We start from the raw sequence: 18,627 nt of genomic DNA, 5'->3' as shown, positions 1-18,627 counted from the left end.
CATTCCCTCTGAACTTCACCGCACGGTTTCCAACAGGTCCCCCCCCTACCGCCTCTTCTCCACGTGGCTGCCTAAGTGATCCTGTGGAGATACACATCGGATGGATAGCGTTCCTCTTCGGCTCAGTGTGACCGATAGCTCTCTCTGAAGTAAAGCTCAGAGACGGCCCGCCACGCCCGGGCCCCGCCCCCGCCCTGACTTCCTTCCTGCATCCCTGGGGCTCCTCCAGCCCTCCTGCTCCCACCTCAGGATCCTGGCGCCTGTTAGCGTCTGGACGTAGCTCATTTCTTTACTTGTCTAGGTCCCGGCTGACACATCACCTTATTATTCCCCCGTGGCCCAAAGTCAAGTGCAACCCCTCTTCCCGTGACTGTGCTCCGTCGCCCCCAGCTCTGTCACTGCCTGGCGTCCTCCTGTTTGCGGGTGATGGTCTGGCTCCCCCCCACTGGGATGTTAAGCTCCTCGAGGCAGGGGCCCCTCTGCTCCGTCCTGTGCTCTCCCACGCAGGGCGGTGCCCAGCACGTAGGAGGCTCTCGGTACATGTGTGCTCAGTGAAGTTAAGTGATACAGGCAGCAAGAGTGAGGCGGGGAGAAGGGGGACAGACGGGAGGTGAGCTGGACAGTTCGAATCCCTGGGATTTCACTTGCAGCCTTATGACTGTGTCCCCAACACAGGAGGGGAGAAGGCCGCAGGCAGAAAGGGAGCTCAAATTCTTCCCCACTTACGACAGTCTGGCTCCCATCCTAAAGTTCCTGCTTGTTTAGGATTAGTCGCTGCCGACCGTGCTCCGGTGAGCGCCCACACCCGCTCACTGCAGCACCGCCACGGCCCTCCGGGGCGCGGGCCTTTATTCCTCGCACTTCTGAGACGGAGAAACACGTATCTGACAAACGCCAAAGTGCCAACCGCAGGAGTGGAAGATCATGTCTTAAGGGTGCATCACAAGAGGATAAGAAGAGCAAACCTATCAGAAGTTGTTCTGTGCTTTTAACACAATGCTCCCAACACGGTACCCTGTAAAAAGTGAACGCCTGGAGGGAATGTGTCTTTGAGGTAAGAAAGTGACAATTTAACAACGCCCAAGACTGTTTCCGAAATTCCAAGACTAGGAAGTGTGTTGTGAGAACTTCTAGCAGAAGGAATGAAACGCATCCTCCCGGGGCATATACTGAATTAAAATCACAAAGCACCAGTAAGTGATGAAAAGAGAAGGAACTGAATAAAACTGTCCATGGGGACGACGACCTTTATGTTCCACAACGAATTACAGAGGCATGGGAGTCGGGTTTCTACTCTGACAGTGCCGCTGCTTCCCGCAGAAGCCTTCATAATTAACCTTTTATGTGGCGGCGTACTTTTGGCATAACATGTTCACATTGACTGGTCCATAAGTGAGTTGGATAGATCATTTTCAAAGCTGGAATTTGTGCTGAGGCTTGACTTCTTGTGAGCTGTGAGTTGCAGCCATATATGGTTCTCAAGTGTGCAGAATTTAGAGCTGGGCTGAAATAACAAGCCTTTGTTTTTCTAGGTTTATGTTAAAGTAGAAGAGATTGCAATGGGCAGCCTTTGTTAAGCAATACACAAATCATTTGTTTTCTGTTATGAGGAGACAAAGAGATTGACTTTCTCTCCCCTTTTCAAACAGACTCCCCAAATTAAAAAGCATACCATTTTATAAAACATTCCATGAAACACAAAGTTGTACAGAAAGAAAAAAAGAGAGATGATTTTCAAGTTCTCAAGTGAATTCATTTACTGACTAGGCACGTTGGTGAGTTGATTATTCTTAAGCAGTCCATAATTGGAAGGAAAGTTCCTGAAAGAGAGGAAAATGATATATATTTGTATACTTCAAGTAACAGATTATTTGCACTCTGGTGGGAATGGCAGGACGGAGGCAGACGAAGCAGGCAAAAAACTGAAACTTGATAGAAATGAGAATATGCTTATGGAAAACAATGCGAAATAGAATTGTAGAGATGAAGGACATAAAATATTTGTGTTCAGTCAGGCAGATGAATGATGAAGCAGTGTGGTGATGACCCGACTCCCCCCCGTGATGACATGCACGGCAGGGCGCTTTCAGAACGGCCATGCCTCTTTGCACCCGGAGCTGCCCATATTGAAACGTGCAGTGACTTCCCATGGATACACACTGGCACTGTCCTTGCCTTCCTGTCACCTGAGAAGAGACTCAGCTTTCAGGTGTATTTAAACAACATTTTATTTACTAACTAACACCAAACGATATATTCTGCCGTGCTAATTACAACAAAACTGTTGTTTCAAAACCCAAGCAGTTGTAAAGCAATTACACTCCAATAAAGATGTTTAAAAAAAAAAAACAAAACAAAAACCCAAGCCGCAACCCGAGGGAAACAAAACACGAAACGGAACCTCATCACAAGGGAAGACGCGGCCTTCGCCAGGCTTGCTCCTCACTGCTCTGGCCACAGATGTGCAGGGGGGAGGGGGGAGCGTCCTCGAGGCTCCCTGTGATGTGACGCAGACCCCCCCCCGCCCGCCAGCACCTGCCCCTTAGTTCCCAGCAACTGCTTCCTCGGCCGGGTCCCCAGACACACGAGGCCCCTCCCTTCCTCCCCCGGACCTGCACCAGCCTGGCAACTCTGACATCTCCTCCTCCCGTGTCTGCTTCAAGATTTCGACTTAACTGTAAACCCCGCTTCAGGTTTCTCCTCCTCTGTGAAGCCTTTCCCTCCTCGCCCTTCCTCGGCCAGAGCTCGTGACCTGTGCCTCTGCACCCTCTGCCTCCACCTTGCCCGTCATGACCGCCTGCGGAGCCAGGGACAGTGAGCCTCGGCCCCCGCACGTGGCACCGGTGTGCCAGGACGAACCAGACACAGACAGTTGTTTTAGAGGCTAACACTTATAAAAAGGAAACAGCGAATACGGTGCATCTGTTCACTAGGCTCAGTGCCTGTTTCCTGAACGGCTTGATGACTGCGTGCTCTTAAATTACACAGGACGCACTTGCTCCTGGCCCTCGAGGACTTGCCGGGGCTGCAGGACAACCCACACGTCAACCAGCAGATCAGAATCAGGGGTTCGCCGCTTGGGTGAAGAGAGACAAGGGCTCTTGGGCAGGAGGAGAGAGAGAGATCTCGAGGAACCAGCAGGCTCTGGATACCCAGAGAAGAGGAGAGGTGGGCAAAGATACGGTGGACGGAAGGGCCAGCTGGGGGGCCGGCTTCCTCAGACAGACCGCGGGCCCGTTAAGAGCGGAGGCCTCCCCTCCCCGGGTGCGTCCACAAGTGCTGAGCACAGGGCCTGCCGCTGCGGGTCGGCCTTAGAATCCATCGGCTCGTGAAAGAAGGCTCCAGGAGCGAGAGGAGACCGGCGGGAGCCCGAGGAAGGGTGGTCTTTCACCGTCCCTGGAGGACACAGCTGAGCACCCAGAGCTGTCCTCACTCACTCACTCGGGGATCCAGCCCACCACGTGCCCACCCCTGTGGGAAGGAAAGACCACTGTGAACCCACTCTGCGTGGGTGAGTTTTCTGTGTGGCCGCAGGTGCTAACAGGCGTACGTGGTGATGGAGAGTATAGCGCTGAGGGTTCAAGTTTCCTTCAGAAAAGCATATTAAGATACCCCGTTACCTCTACGGGGAGCAATACAGTAATAACGCTAAGAAAATGTAATGACTCCATAAATCTACCTTAGAAACTTATTCTACAGATGTGTGCGAACGTGCACAAGAACCGAGATGAAGGGCTTGCTTTCTAGCGCACGGTCTTTAATGAATGCAAAATACTGGAAGCAAAGCTACTTGTCAACAGTTGCTTAAATTATGGTGCATTCATATAAATATTATTCAGCCAATAAAAAGAAAAACCCACCTTTAGAATTTAAAATGATAGAAAATGAACTCAAAGATATACTCTAAAGTGAAACAAGGCAGGTATAAAAAACAGTGTACTGTTCTGTATGTTAACAACAGTAACCATTAGTCTGTGCAGAGGCAAAGCACATGTTTTTCTATCTCTGAAAAACAACAACAACAGCAAAAAACCAAAAAACACCCCAAGACCAACAGCTGCCTCTGGGTGTTTGAGGGCAGGGGGGGAAGTAAGAGCAACTTTTCATTGAACCCTTTTTCCGAAGTTTTGGATTTTGCACCGAGCACATGCTATCTCACCTACTAAATAAAGGGCATGTTTTTGTTTTCCAAATTCTCTTTTTCCACTGAAAAAGCCAATGGTTATAGAAGTCAATTATCTCATTTCCACTGATAAACGAAACTAACAGTGAGAAGGGCTCAGTGTCAGCATTTTAAGAATCACAGCGTCGTTGGCTCATTAATTCACCCAGTCGTCCGCCCCTCAGTGAGCCCTGTCGGCCCCCGCTTTGCGCCAGGCACCTCCCTGGGATCTGGACGGAAAGTCAAACGAGACGTGGTTCCGTCGTTAAGGAACCTGAAGCGTTGCCGCCGGTGAGAAAGACAAACAGGTCAACGAGTGAGCAGAGATCGGCCTCAGGAGGGGGCACCTCCAGCCCCGCGCCCGTCACGGCAGCGTCTGCTCATCTGTCCCACCTCCTCGTTCTCAGAGCCCGTCAGGAGCTAGGAGGCGTGGCCGGGAGCAGACGTGGGGAGGTGAGGAAAGGCGTGGACCCCTCCGCGGTGGTCGGCTGAGCTCTTACAGACGTGCACATGCGAACGGCAACACTTAACAACCTGGTAAACTCTCTTCCAGTGGAAGAATGACTCTAACTTGACCCGATGAGGCCGGTGAAGTCCTAAATCCACTGTCCCGTACCAGGAGACACCACGCCACCTTGTTCATTTCACTCACCACATACATGACGGCCGTGCAAGCCATGGTACCTGCACTGAAGATGTTCGCATTTGGGGTGGGGGGGAGGGATGGAGAGGAGAGTAAACAGTCAACCGTAGGACCCCACTCTGCAGATGAGGGCCCTCCAGTAGGGATTCTGCACCCAGGGAGATGTGGAGACACTGGGCCAAGGAAGACTTCCTGAGCGAGGTGATGCTGCAAGTCTCACTCCAAAGTTGGACAGACCAGTACTGACCAGCTATATCGAGAGCTGAGGAGAAGAGTAAGGAAATGTGATTTCAGGCAGACAATGACACAGACATCAAAGCACCGCGAAGGGTATTCGAGGAGAGCAAGGCTGGAGCAGAGCATGGCTGAGAGCGGAACGGCGGGGGTTGGGGCAGGCCGGGCCGGGATGATGTGCTGGGAGCCACGGAAGGACTCACGCTAAGACAAGAAAAACAGGTACAGCAGTCGGTGCTGAGCCCTGAGAGATAACCAGATTCCTGGAATAAGAATCCCATTCAGAACCAACTTCAGGTGGAAAGGATTTTCCATTAGATAAGGGGAGGATGGAATTCAGATTTTGAAATATTCCACAACCTTCCTCAAAGATGGAAACAGAATCAAACATAAAGTAGATTTTGTTATTTTAAACATGATGATGGATTTTTTCTTTTCTATTCTTACAATATAAATCAATATAAATAGTATATCACTATAAATAGTAGATATGATTTGTATATAAAATAACTAACTTTATTATTTATACTTATCACATATAACCTGTAAAGCAGCTTAACGTGGTTAATTAGATTTTTGACTACATTTTAATTTTTTTCTTCAAATCATCTGTTTTAAATTCTGGGACCTGTCTCTGTACACAGTGACTAGAGTCACTGTCTAATTTTGAGTTGACTATTACTATTTACATGAGTGATTTTTTTTCTTCCTTTTTCTGGGTCTCTGTGAACTATTTCTAACCATTCCTAACACTGCCTATTACGAATCGTACTGATCACACCGACAATGTCATTCTTTCACATTCACTGTCTTGCTCAACGCTTTCCGCTGCCAAATCCTGCGCTAAGAGATGGAACAAAAGGATGGAAAGGTTAGGCCCCCGTCTTTTAAGGCTCTCACCATCTGGCTATCAGATCAATAACCAGTGCAAACAGAGGTGTGTACAAAGTTCCTGCTGGAACACAGGCTGAAAAAGGCACCACCTCTGCCTAGGGGGGAATGCAGCAGGGCCAGCTCAAGGGTGAAGAGGGTATTTATTACATTTCAACGTGGCTCACGGTATTTAAGCTTCTTAGCAGGACTTGCAAGATCCTTCATTATGTGCCCCTTGCCCACACAAACAGCATCATCTACGGCTTTCTCTAGTTACCTAAATAATGGACATTTCCTAGATAACCGTGTTTCCTTATAACCCAAGTATCTGCATAAAGCAACAAGCAAGAGCACGAACGTACGTTTGTGCCAGGCATGCTTCTAATCCTCACAGCTGTACTGAGGTAGATTTCACTATTGTGTCCATTGTATGGATGGGGAAACTGCAGTTTAGACTGAAGTTCAGTACGGTTAAGTAACAAAGCTGGTAAATGACAGAGCTGGGTACGACCGCTTCCAAGAAGACCTTCCCTACGCGGTTGCCTTCTACTGGTCCTTACCGCCCTGCTGGCACCCGTCCCACCTCCGCCACCCCGCCTGGCGTTCCATGTCTCTCCCACGCTACATCTGTCGCCGCCCAGTCACTGGCACCTGCCTGGCCCACTTCCCCAGCAGACGGTTGTCACCACTGCCTGCAGCATAGCAGATGCTCAGCCAACGTGTCTGCATGAGCGCTGATACTTATTCAACTTGCAACATCTTGAACAAAGCAAGACTGAGAACCTAACTACAGCCAAAGACTCTCTCCAGGGAGGAATGTGGGGCGGGGGGGGACAGAGACGGAGGGGCTAGTTATCAATCACGTCTGCCTACATGCAGTGTTGTGAAGCTTACTTCTACACTACAAGGCGACATAAAAACTAGCCCCTGCCCTCCAGGAGCCTTTAATCTAATGGGAGAGCGAGTGCCAGGCCAGAGAGTGGACAGTTTAACAGCACTGGTTAGGACAAAGACTCTGGGTCAGAGTGGATGGTCCAAAACTGGCTCTACCAGTCATAGGGCCTGGGATACTACACAGTGATCTCACCTCTTGAAGCCTAAGCATCTTCCTCCATAACATGGAGATGACACTCACCTTCTTATCGTTGTGAGGGTTCAATGAAATCATTTATAGAAAGTGATTAAGCACAGGCTTGGTCGTAATGGCAACTTATAACCAATCTAAGTCATATGGTATCAATACTAAAATGAAGAAGTATAAACTAAGCACACTATTTCAGAGAGCACGGAGGGATCGTGGTTTCACTGCTGAAGACACGGAGGGGAGGGCGTAGGGCCGAGTCCTGAAGGATGGGCATGGTTTCTAGGGGCAAAGGCCCAGGGGCAGCAAGTGCTGGTGTGCCATCTACCACCCCCATCCATGCTGAACTACTTGAGCGTAAGGTCCACGTCCTATAGACCTTTGTGTTCCTGGTGCCTCCTTTGTATCTGGGGAAGAACTCGTGCTCAGTAAACGTTGTCAAATCAGAAGATAAACGAATCCCAAGGGGGTAGACAAAGGCCAGGGGAAAGATCTGGGAAGGATGCAGTGTGCGCTTAGGGACAGGAGAAGGCTGCTCGTCTGCAAGTCCTCCTATTGAAACAGGGAAAAATGAGGCTCAGTAGAGTATTTGCCGAATAAGGGAAGCCCTAGAAAGCCAAGCAGAAGAACTCCTGTCCAAGAGCATTCCTGGTGGTTCCTGACCTTTCTGGCTCACAACCCCTTTTTACAGTCCAATGGAGCTGTGGATTCTTTAATAAAATGAAAACATGAAATTGAACAAGCGCTATGAATTAGCTCTGAAGATTCTCTGGGGATTTACCCTCCAGGGACCTGTCCATAATTTCTGATTAAAGAAACCTACACTTACTATGCAATATGCCAATTCCTAAAATAAAATAAAATAAAATAAAAAATAAAAATCACTTATTAAAGAAAATAGTGAAAACATTTCAATATAACATCGCGAATTGAAAAAATGTTATATATCACATTCCCTTTCTGTACAAGAAGCACCAAAAAGAACAAAAACAAACCCCAAAAATCAAACAAAAAAGAAACAAAAAAAACCCAGAACACTTATTTTGATTTATGAGAGTGAAGAGAACTATTTTCTTCCTAAAAGTAATTTAATTATCTCAGGTTAATTTTGGTGATTAAGGGAAAAAAAAAAAAAAAGCTCATATATTTCCTCTTCATATGAAACACGCACGTTCAACTTCAACAATGAAACTCTGCATTATTGTTATCACCTTCCAGGTTGCAAAACACTCTCACAACACTGCCTCACTTAACGCTCAGAACAACTGCGGGAGATGAGCGAGGTCCTCCCTGTGCTGAGTCCAAAGGGGGTCTTGGCCAGCGTCCCCCAGTGAGGGGCAGGGCTCAGATACACACACTCTTAAGTAAACTTCTCTGGAACGCTGGGGCCTAAGCAATGTTTCTGATGGTGTAGGAAAAAACAAGAATGTCTAAAAAGTGAGACCTAATTAAGGACACCTTTCCTTCACAGATCTCTATTTTCAAAATTTTATGAAACAACATAAAATACACCTTATCATATTTATCTTATTAAAAGCGGTAATTTGTTTTGCAAACCTCAAAGTAGAAAAGGACACACACACAAATCGTACTTTCACAAGCTTAAGATGATTACTGTCAAAAATTTCCAGCATATCCACGTAATATTTTGCCTATGAATATATATAGAGAGAATATATACAATCTATTTTTAAACAATAAAATTGGGACGATAGTGTCGCTAGCAGTAAACTGCTTTTTCACTTGATACTTTTTTTTTTTTTTTTCCTGCGGTACACGGGCCTCTCACTGTCGGGGCCTCTCCCGTTGCCGGAGCACAGGCTCCGGACGCGCAGGCTCAGCGGCCATGGCTCACGGGCCCAGCCGCCCCGCGGCACGTGGGATCCTCCCGGGCCGGGGCACGAACCCGCGTCCGCTGCATCGGCAGGCGGACGGACTCCTAACCACTGCGCCGCCAGGGAAGCCCTCACTTGATATTTTTGAAAAGTTTTTCATGCTACCGACTAGCCTGTTACGTTTTTACTGAGTTTACTGAGCAAAGTAACCGAGTTACTTACAGTGTGATGGCCGAGCCTCCCACCTCTGCAGCTTACGCAGAGCTCCCTGGGTCTGACTTGCTTACATTCAGGAAGTTAGCTAGCCACAGTCACCAGTGCTGGTGGTGGGAACAGCATGGGAAATGTTCCACGCGACTTCAGAGAAGCCCATCAAACGACTGGAACAAAGGCACTCACCTGTGGCTGCTGCACGGACACAACCTTCCTTTCACTTTCCAAGATGGCCAACGTTTCCTAACAAAAGAAAAGACCTTTTTACTCAAAGAGAAGGAAACCCCTCAGAAAATAAAAATTAAACATTTTACATAATCTACAATTTAAAAAAACTTAGCCAAATTAAAGCAAAACTTTATTAAATATTTGTCAGTTTTAAGAAGTGCCCTCAATTACTAACCAAAGATATTACAAACAACTAGTTATGAGGTTTTACATTTGTTTAATAGGGAATAATTGGCCCCAATTAAACTGACTAAACTAAGGCTTTTTAGATTACTAAAACAAATTAAACTTTTTAAAATGAGAATTTAGGTGATCTTAAAACCTTTCTAAAATGGATAATGAAACTTGCTAAGTTGTAACCTCCCTGGTTTTATTAGTTATATTAAGATAAATTAAGTGAGATTAAAATCTTATTTGATTTATTTACCTTTGAAAATGAAGACCGTTTAAGGGTTACACATCCTCAGCCTTGGCGAGTGCGACCTCAATTAGTCAAGTCAGAATGTCTTTAAAAGCTTTGTGCTTATTGCTTCCAGCATGGAGCGAGGTGTTCATTAAGGTACCAAAATTCTCATAAAAAATCCAAAGTTGCACTAGTGAAAAAACGCTCAACAAGATGAAAACTGATCACATCTTTTTCAGAAAATCAGTAGTTATTTTAAAACCAGTTTTTAAACAAGATTTGGTTTTGCGTAGTTTTTAACGTGCCACTCAAGCAGCTTGACACCATTTGGACTCTTTAAACAGCATTTAAATCTACGGTGAGTATATAATGGTACATTTAATTTTATACCATGTTTTAAATAAGTTGTACAATGTTTAGTGTGACCCTTTTTTGACAAGCGTTGTTAAATGAATCCTTTCCCTGTTTACGACTATTTATGAAGGCCTTTTTAAATAAGAGAGACATGAAATTGTTAGCTCACACACACAAAATTTCTTTCAAAAGTTTATTTAGTATCAAGCAAGAGGAGACTTTGCTTAACACTACAGAACATTTCAAGACTTGAGTTACAAAAGAATACCACATTATTTGCACTTGTAATTGGCTTCCCTTTTTACGCATGTTGGCAAGAGAAAAAAAAAAAACAACTAGCATATGGCTGAAAGATAAAATAACTAAATTTCTATGGAAACCTTTAAAATGAAAGGTGAGGCTTATGTTAAAAGGATGGATTAACATATTTAGTAAACCTATCTTTTTTGTTTAACACTAGTTAATCAAAGTTATTTTTTTTCCTTTTGATGACCTATTTTTTCATATACAGACTGGAAATAACAAAATTTTACATGTCTTTTTTTTTTTTTCTGCCCAGGTTGATGTTTCAACAAAGTAATTTTAAATTCCATCCATTCAGATGTTAAGCATTTTGATTTCTTTAAAAAGGGATTGTTCATAGAAAACAATTACTTTGAACAGTATACAGGACTGGTGGAGACTGGCTAGGTCACAACATCAGACAGTACAGTCAGTATCTGCTGTACGGCTGGTCTCTGTAGACGCCCTTTGCTGTCCTCGCCGAGGGTGCCTTGTGTCTTGAGTTAGTCCACTCCTCTTGCCCTAAAGTCAGTCAGATGATTCACAGTTAGACCACGGCCAGGGATCCCACTGGCTTCATTTCTCAGAATCTAACTTAGCCCTGAACCAGTGGTAGATGCCATACTGAAGGTATGTATCCCCTGAGGTCCTAAAAAAACCCAAGGGAATTTGCTTTAAAAAAAATTACGGAACACAATGGAAAATGGTCCTCTCACTAGCAAAACCCACCAGCCTGGGAAGACAAATAATTTTTGTATCTTAAATGGCAACCAACTTTGCAGAACTTCCTTTCGGCCACTCATTTAACAAATGCTCGCCAACTCAAGCAGCAAACTGAACTGCCTCTTGCTAAACGTGAAGACATCGATGGCTGGGAAAGAGAATGGGAAAAGGCTCACTTGGATTCTTCTTCAAACACAAAGAAAACACAGATAACAGTGTGTGAAGGCAAAGGGAGAGAAAACTGGAGCACAAAATGCAAACGGGCAGCTTGGGAGGGGGAAATGATGCCTCATTCTTCACAGGTCCTTCAAAGAAAGAGTAAATGAAAATTGTATTGGGTGGAGACTTATGCCTCAAAAATACTTCCTGGATATGAAATAACCTCAATGACATAATGTCAAATTGCTTTCATCCTAATACTAAATCCATACCGGACGATGTTATTTGTAACAGAGGGACATTCAATCACCCCCATCTCTGGGCCTTGAGTGAGCTGCGGGTCTTTGACAACAAACAGTTAACATCCGTGCTGCAACACACAGCGATTTAAAAGCCATGCGTCCATGGAGACCAATTTAAAAAAGCTGTGAAGGAAAAAACGCTGAAAATGACCTCTTATTTGATACAAACATGCAATCAACGTCATTCCCTCAAGCTAACTTGTATCAATTTAAGTAGACAGCATTCGGCAAGTCGAGGTATTTCTCTTAAGTGTGTTAGAAATAACAACAACAACAAAAAAACCAAGGTGCGGTCATCAAGGCTTGGGGCAGGTGATACAACAAAATGCACTTCAAAAGGAACAGTGGAAAACGTTTTTCAGTTATGTTCAGAGAAATGTCATAACATCCATTTAAGAGAATCCTGATTCACTTGCACTGGGCAGGAAGCATTCATCAGAGCTTTGCAAATGACTGAAGCTTCCAATTCTCTGATCTCTGCCCCGTGGCAAAGGAGCTTCTCAGTATCCTTAGGTTGCTGCCGCCCTTTTAATTAAACCCGTTGTCCTTCTGCATATTGAGACTCTGAACATGGGTTCCCCGGCATCTCGGGCCAGCTCCCACCGAAATAAGTGGGGTTTCCATGGCTCCCTGTAAGCCTGAGAGAGACGTGCATCTCCTTCCTGGCTCAGTGCCCCCGTAACCTTTACTGAAAGATTCCCACCGTAATGTTTTTAGAGGATTTGAGATTGCCAATAAATTAAAATATAAAGATGGGGGTGGTGGAATCACTGTAGGGCTGTAGTCTCAACTGCTTCATTTTCTTTACTGTCGAGAAGCAAAGACACTTCTCAAAGAGAGAGCCATTCTATCAAGTGTCTGCAGTTTGGCAAACTGTTCAATAGTGAGAAAATCAGCACATGGCAATCATCCCAAACAGAAAATCTAAGTTTAGAATCTGAATTCCTGTAATCTTCTGCAAGTCTTTAGTCCTCTTTAAATATTAAATTTAAACCTTAAGGAGCTTCTGAAAATAGCTAGATAAGCACAGATGAACCGAGAGGGAGCTGCTGTCTCAATTTCGGTCTGTATGAATTTCCCCTGAGTTAAGATCTTTAAGCTGCTTCTATGACCTTTCTATTTATTTATAGTTCCACTCTGGCCATTTACTCACCGTAGGAATCGTAAGTCTCTTCACTGAGTCCGTGTCCATAATCATAGTAATCAGCACCACTGTATCGAACAAAACAAAACAAGCAGAGAAAGACAAAAACATAGTTAGGACAAACTGACTTGCCGCCTGTAGTTTAAATCATACTCGAGGAAGAATTCTAAAACTTAAAGATAACTAATCACGGGCAGGGATAAACACGGAAAGGAATTCCCACAGAGAAGACAGAGGCCTTAGAGTTATCACAGGCCCCTCCGTGGCCCCCGACTTTAATTCACAGTAAATGTGCCTGACACCTTAACCGCAGCAACTGGCCGGGCCACAGGGAGCGCCCATGGTGCCTGCGGGATGCGGAGTCCTTGTCCTGGAAGGACACGTGGCCTGAGAGGAGACGCGTGTGCGGTGGACAGCCACAGCCTGTGCACCCGGAACCTGGGCTGGGCTCGTGTGAGGGACGGGGGACAGGAGGAAGGACAGCCACGGCTTCCTTCCAACCGATGCAAAGTTCACGGAAGGCACAAACCTACCGACCAGACAACTCGATGCTGTGTGACCCGGGGGCAGCTCCCTTTACAATAAAGTAACAACATTCCCGGAGGAAATGTTTTACGTGCCCAGCACCATCCCGGTGCCGCCGGGAGTGGCCGCCCAGCAGGAGGGCTGTGTGTGACAGGGGCGGGAAAGGCCCCTGCGGTCCAGGGCCCAGCCCTGGCCAAGTCTGCGAGGACAGAATCTTTCCAAAGCACAGGCACAGCTGTATTTATTCCCAGGCACAAGATCGCTGAGACACCGGGAGGGGCGGGGGGGGTCTGTCAGCACGGCCATTCTGTAGATGATGCAAACCAGGCCACACACACACATGAAATATGTGAATGAGGCATGACCTCTTACGGGAACGAATCTGTGGAAAATCTGGATGACTCGACCACGGCGGGTATAATGCAGTTTCCAACGCTATCCTGAGTACCCGAGGAGGGCTTTCGCGCACTCCCTCCTGCTTTCCCCTTTCCCACTCTTCTTAATTTTGTAGGGAAACAATCATCCTGAATTTGTTATCCTGGATTGTCCTGGAAATAAACATTCTCATTATTCCAACCTGATGCAATCAAGTAAGAAATTCTAATCAAAATGGAAAATGATCCAGCTCAGCTGTTTAACACCCTAGGAAGCCACGGAGTGAGTAATAAAATCCATGCTGTGGGTGTTGCCTTGCACCAGCTCCGAGACCCCACGAGCAGCCGTCACCTCAGCTCCCGAGGTGAGAGAGCAGGGCTGCTGTGCCCATGTTACAGACAAGGATGCCGCAGATCACGGCCGCTGGGAGGCCAGCCTAAAAGCTCACAGGGAACATAGAGGGGCCACAACCGGTGAGACCCACACCTGGTCCTGTCCTCCCACCTTTGCTTTCCCGGGTAAATATCACCAGCGGCTAATCAACTCCACTGACTACAGCCCAAGGGGGCAAGTCCTATGGGCGAAAGGGCCTGAGCCGGGAGCTACGTGCCCTTTCGCCGCCAGCCTGCGGGGGGGCTCTTCCTTCTGCCAGAAACGTCCCTCTCCCTTCTCCTCCCAAGCACCTCCCACCCACTCTTCAGCCCAACTGCAGCTTCCTCAGAGAGCAAGGCCACCTCCTGGGGGTGGGCGTGTCCCCATCGCAGCCCTTCCTCCGCGTCTCACCCCTCTCCCGGCCCCCACGGGCCCTCGCTCTCCAGGAACTGAGCGCCTGGGTACAGAGGAAGGGGCACCTCCGCCCTCTGCTGTGTCCTGACAAGACAGCGATGCCCGAGCTTGTTCCGAGAGCCCGGGGAAGCTGAAGACGGGGTGAGCGGTGGGCGTGGCGTGCCGGGCACAGAGGCGGAAGCGGGCTGCAAGCTGAGCGTCTGTAAGGAGTCGTGTTAAGCAGGGTGAAGAAGCACTGATAAAAAGCCTGCGCTGGGATGTTCCTCAGTACAGAATGCTTCCTCCATGTGCAAACACGGGCCAGATTGTCACCCTGGTTTCATCACGTCCTCACAAGCTAATCAATACACTGCACCCTGCCGGGGACGGTGTGGGCTTTCCGGCCTGGGGTGTGCTGGGGGCTCCACTGGCTGCTGTAACTGGAGCCCAGGGACAGAGCAGTCCCTCCCACGGCTGACCTGTTAGACCAGGCGGCGAGCTGCAATCTTTTCCGAGGACAGCTGAGAGCTGGCACTCACTCCTAGAGAACCCCGGGAGAAGGAAGGGAGCCTGAGAGGAGTGGGCTACCCTGAGCTGGACCCCTGCCGTCCTGACAGCTTCTCCACAGGCACGGTCTCACGGGTCTACGTGGAATCTCCGTGCTTCTACAGACAAGGCTCAGTGAGGGTGCCCCCCCCCCCACCGGAGTCACACAGCTCATCGGGGCAGCAGATGTGCTCAAGGCTCAGGATGCACCTCTGCCCTGTGCTGAGCACCTACCCACGCTGCAGGCGGACGGCGCTCGCCGTGCCCGGACCCCTGAACCTGGTGGGTCCTGCCTGACTCCCACCTGCTCTGCCACTCTTCTAGAAAGTCCTGTTCGCTCCCCCGGGGCGCGCGCGATCCCTCTTCACGCCCGGAGACAGAGTCAGGGTCCACGCGAAGCCCAGTGCCACACGACCGTGGCAAATGGTAACTGCCCAGTCCTCTCTCTGGTCTCAAATTCCTCCCCTCTCCCTTTTTGTAGTCCTAATTTTCCATCCAGGTATTATACACATTTATGGCGAGAAGAAAAGAGGGACTAGCTGAAAAAGGAACAGAGAGACCTTCATATTCAAGAAGGAAAAAAATCCAGCAAAAACAAGCAACAGCAAAAAAATATGGCATCCCTACCTCTTAAGATTTAATAGCTTTCAATATGAGAACTGCTATTAAAGTAGAAGGTTTTTCTCATCTTGCGGATAGAAATTTAGAAGCGAAACTTTTGATAAAATGTCACTGCCAAGACAATGTCAAGACATCTGAGTCTAAACCTGGGCCTCTCAGGGCTGGGCAGACTTGGGGCAGCCGCCCACCCTCCAGCTGAGTCTGAGTGCCCCCCCCCCCCCCACACCGCCGAATCCCACTGCGCTGGACTGCCCAGGCTCTGGGCAGCCCTAACGTTCCACATGGCTGACGTACAGCATCTGGACACAAGCAGTCAACATAAATTCTCATTTTGTTGAAAATAAATTGGCTATTGCTTCTGAAAAACACAGCACTAAATTAAGTGAACCTCAGTCTTCTTTCCAAAGGTCAGAAGTTATATCATAATGGCTCCTTAGACAAATAAAGCTGAGATGCTCTTTAAAATTTTATCTTCATTGCACAGAAACAATGAGAGTGACCTCTTCATAAAACTGAAAAGAATTCTCTTTACTGAGACAGGTCCCCACTGTCTAACTTGGAACTGTCAGTGACAGGTACTGAGCCCTATAAACAGGAATCAAACCACTGCTTTCTGACCAAACTAAGTCCTCTTTATTAAATGAAGGGAGCAGTAATGAACATCAGTGTCGGCTGGAAGTCCATCTGGGAAGCGCTCTAACATGGTTCAGCATAAAAAAATCAGGGGTGAAGAATGTTTCCCGAGGAACAGGAGAATAAAAGGTAGCATAATTTGGTCCTGCAATGGTTTGCTGATAAGAAGACAGTCTTAGTTTTGACAAGTGAAAACTTTAAACTGACATTTGCTAACATTTCACCCGGTTTCTGATTATTTATTTCAAGACTGTCATCAAACCAAGAAGCTGGGAGCAGCTGAGCCCCATCCTCGTACCTGTCAGTTCCATGTGAATTGCTTTTGCAGCATTTCATTCCGTGCACCTCAAATGTCTATTAACCAAAGACGTGTCCTATTTGCCAAGGATAAACTAAAAACCCAACATACGGCAAGGGGGAAAAATTCTAAAAATTTCTTCATTTATGTGTACAGCACTCACAATATTAATTATACGCAAGAAAACACGCTAGGCTGACCATGCCCCAACTCCATCACAAGGGGTCAAGGGAAGCCCCCTCCCTCAACAGATCAAGAATGGGCTCCCCTCACTGGCACCAGGGCCATGTCTCCCCAGGCCTTCCGTGTGTCCTCTGCGTTCTACCCCGTATCAGGGGTTGAAGGAAGTCCAATCGTTCAGCATGATTCCTGGCTTTCCTGGGGGTTCTCGATCCCGTCAACCAGAGTCAAGAGACGGGCCCGGCACTGGACGGAAACACGGGGGGTCAGGAGCAAACAGCAGCACTGGGACCAAGTCCACAGCTCCCCAGGCCATCGAAAGGCGCTCAAGAGGAGGACAAAGACTCCGAGTTCCCAGATCACCCTGTCTCCGCGAGCGGGATTCAGAAGGAACTCCTGACACGAGTCTGTCCCATATCCCTTCAACCTCTTCCAGCCTCTCCAGAATTTCTAGTTTCAAGTCACTGGAACTAATCTCATTAGGCCCTTTGCTTGTATTGGTGCAGCTCAGGGAACTCTAGACCACTAGTTATGCTTTATCTCCAGTACTTGTGAAGTTCTGCTCACCCCCGTCCATCCTCATCTCCATCCCGACCGCGCCCTCGGAATTCCTTCATGGCTCATCGTGGGCAAAACGCCTTATATGTTCTCAGCCTCCTCTTTGGACATTCTCTTACCTTCTTCCTCAGTGGAAACTTGCTTCTCCTCTAATGACAGCTCTCACCTGGCAGCCCTGCCCTCCTCTTTATGCCCCCCGGCCCACGCACCACTGGGGGCGCAGGAGGGGTGAGTGTTCTCTTCGTGACCACCGCCCCCCACAGACACACCACTGCTACTTCTGGACCAGGATGCTCCACGCCTCCGTACAAACACCCAGCCCGGAACCTTCCGATAGTATCGCTGTCCTAAGTCTTGGTGCTTTCCATATGCAGGCAGACAATCCTTCAAACAAGCTGGTCTCTTGAGTCCCCGGACCACTCTTGTCCGCCGATCCTGTCTCTAGTCTCCTTTGGCCACCAACTCCCAGGTCACACCCTAGATCTTGTCGTATGAGAACTTCAGTCTTGCCCCACCTCGCTCCAATTTCGTATATTCCACTCTGACTGCAACTCCCCCTCTCTAGGCTCACCCCTCCCTCAAAAGGATCATATGCTGACCGTCCCTTCTAATACACAGCAATCAATCCCACCACTGTTCTTAACATTTTCATCCCTTGTCAAGGCAACCAGTGAACTCCAAGTTGCTGAAATTCAACGGTCAATTCTCAGGCCTGTCATGTGACTGGTCAGTAGATGTGATACAGCTGATCGCACACAGCAGACGCCACCCGAGGGACTGCATCCTGGGCTGGGGACTACCAAGTGCCAGGGTCCCACGGAGGCGCATTCTTGGTCCATCTGGGACCAGGAAGGCAGCACAGCTGGAGCAGAGGGGATGAGGGGGAGGCAGGGGTGAGTCATGCAGGGTCACGCAGGCCACTGAAAGCCTTTGGTTTCTTGTAAGGCTTTTGGTTTCTTTATCCTGAGTAAGATGGGAAGTTACTGGATGTTTCCACAGCTCCAGGGAGAAACCACGTTGCCACTTCCTGAGATGGGGAAGACTGAGGCAGAAAGCGCTCTGGGCGGGAAGCCATCGGGAGTCTGGCCTGGGAGAGGCCAGGTTTGACGGGCCTCGCAGACCTCCCAGAGGAGTCCTCCAGGAGGCAGCCGGGAAGAGAAATCGAGAGGTCTGAACTGGAAACAGGAATCTGCAGTCATCACCATATAGAAGGTACTCCAAACCATGAGGCAGGATGCGATCCCTTAGGGAATACGTGCAAAGGCACAGAGAGCTCGGATCCCGGATTAAAGGTTCACTTAGTTTTCAATCTGTCCTTCCATTTGGAAGTAGTGTGATCTTGGACAGGCAGCTTAGTCTTTTTGAGTTGCAGCTGCTACAAGTGTCGGAAACGTAAAAGGTGCTCAAGAAAAAACAGCAACAGGAACGAGGGAATAAAGTGTGTGCTGCGCAGGAGGTGAGGAGCGCAGCGGCGCCTCCCGCGACAGGGC

At 48.0% G+C, this 18,627-nt stretch overlaps 1 protein-coding gene across 16 annotated transcripts in view; it reads right to left on the bottom strand.

The window, feature by feature from the left end:
• KHDRBS3 (KH RNA binding domain containing, signal transduction associated 3) overlaps positions 1-18,627 on the bottom strand; it is a 659,142-nt gene that overhangs the window by 34,055 nt on the left and 606,460 nt on the right. For 5 of the 16 annotated variants that reach the window (XM_067017879.1, XM_067017878.1, XM_067017881.1 and 2 more), the window contains 2 exons: positions 12,646-12,704; positions 9,228-9,284 (listed from right to left, as the gene is read on the bottom strand). In XM_067017879.1, coding sequence (XP_066873980.1) covers positions 9,259-9,284; positions 12,646-12,704 — 85 coding nt within the window. In that variant the 3' untranslated portion in view covers positions 9,228-9,258. Of the gene's footprint in view, positions 1-1,225; positions 1,821-3,899; positions 5,068-9,227; positions 9,285-9,696; positions 10,831-12,645; positions 12,705-18,627 lie in introns of those variants that run through there. The other 11 variants (XM_059042812.2, XM_067017876.1, XM_067017873.1 and 8 more) reach the window with 5 other exon arrangements.

Source organism: Kogia breviceps, chromosome 17 (genome assembly GCF_026419965.1).
Source record: "Kogia breviceps isolate mKogBre1 chromosome 17, mKogBre1 haplotype 1, whole genome shotgun sequence".
Classification (NCBI taxonomy): domain Eukaryota; kingdom Metazoa; phylum Chordata; class Mammalia; order Artiodactyla; family Physeteridae; genus Kogia; species Kogia breviceps.
The sequence above is the reverse complement of the archived record's forward strand: the minus strand, read 5'-3'. Positions and strand labels throughout refer to the sequence as shown.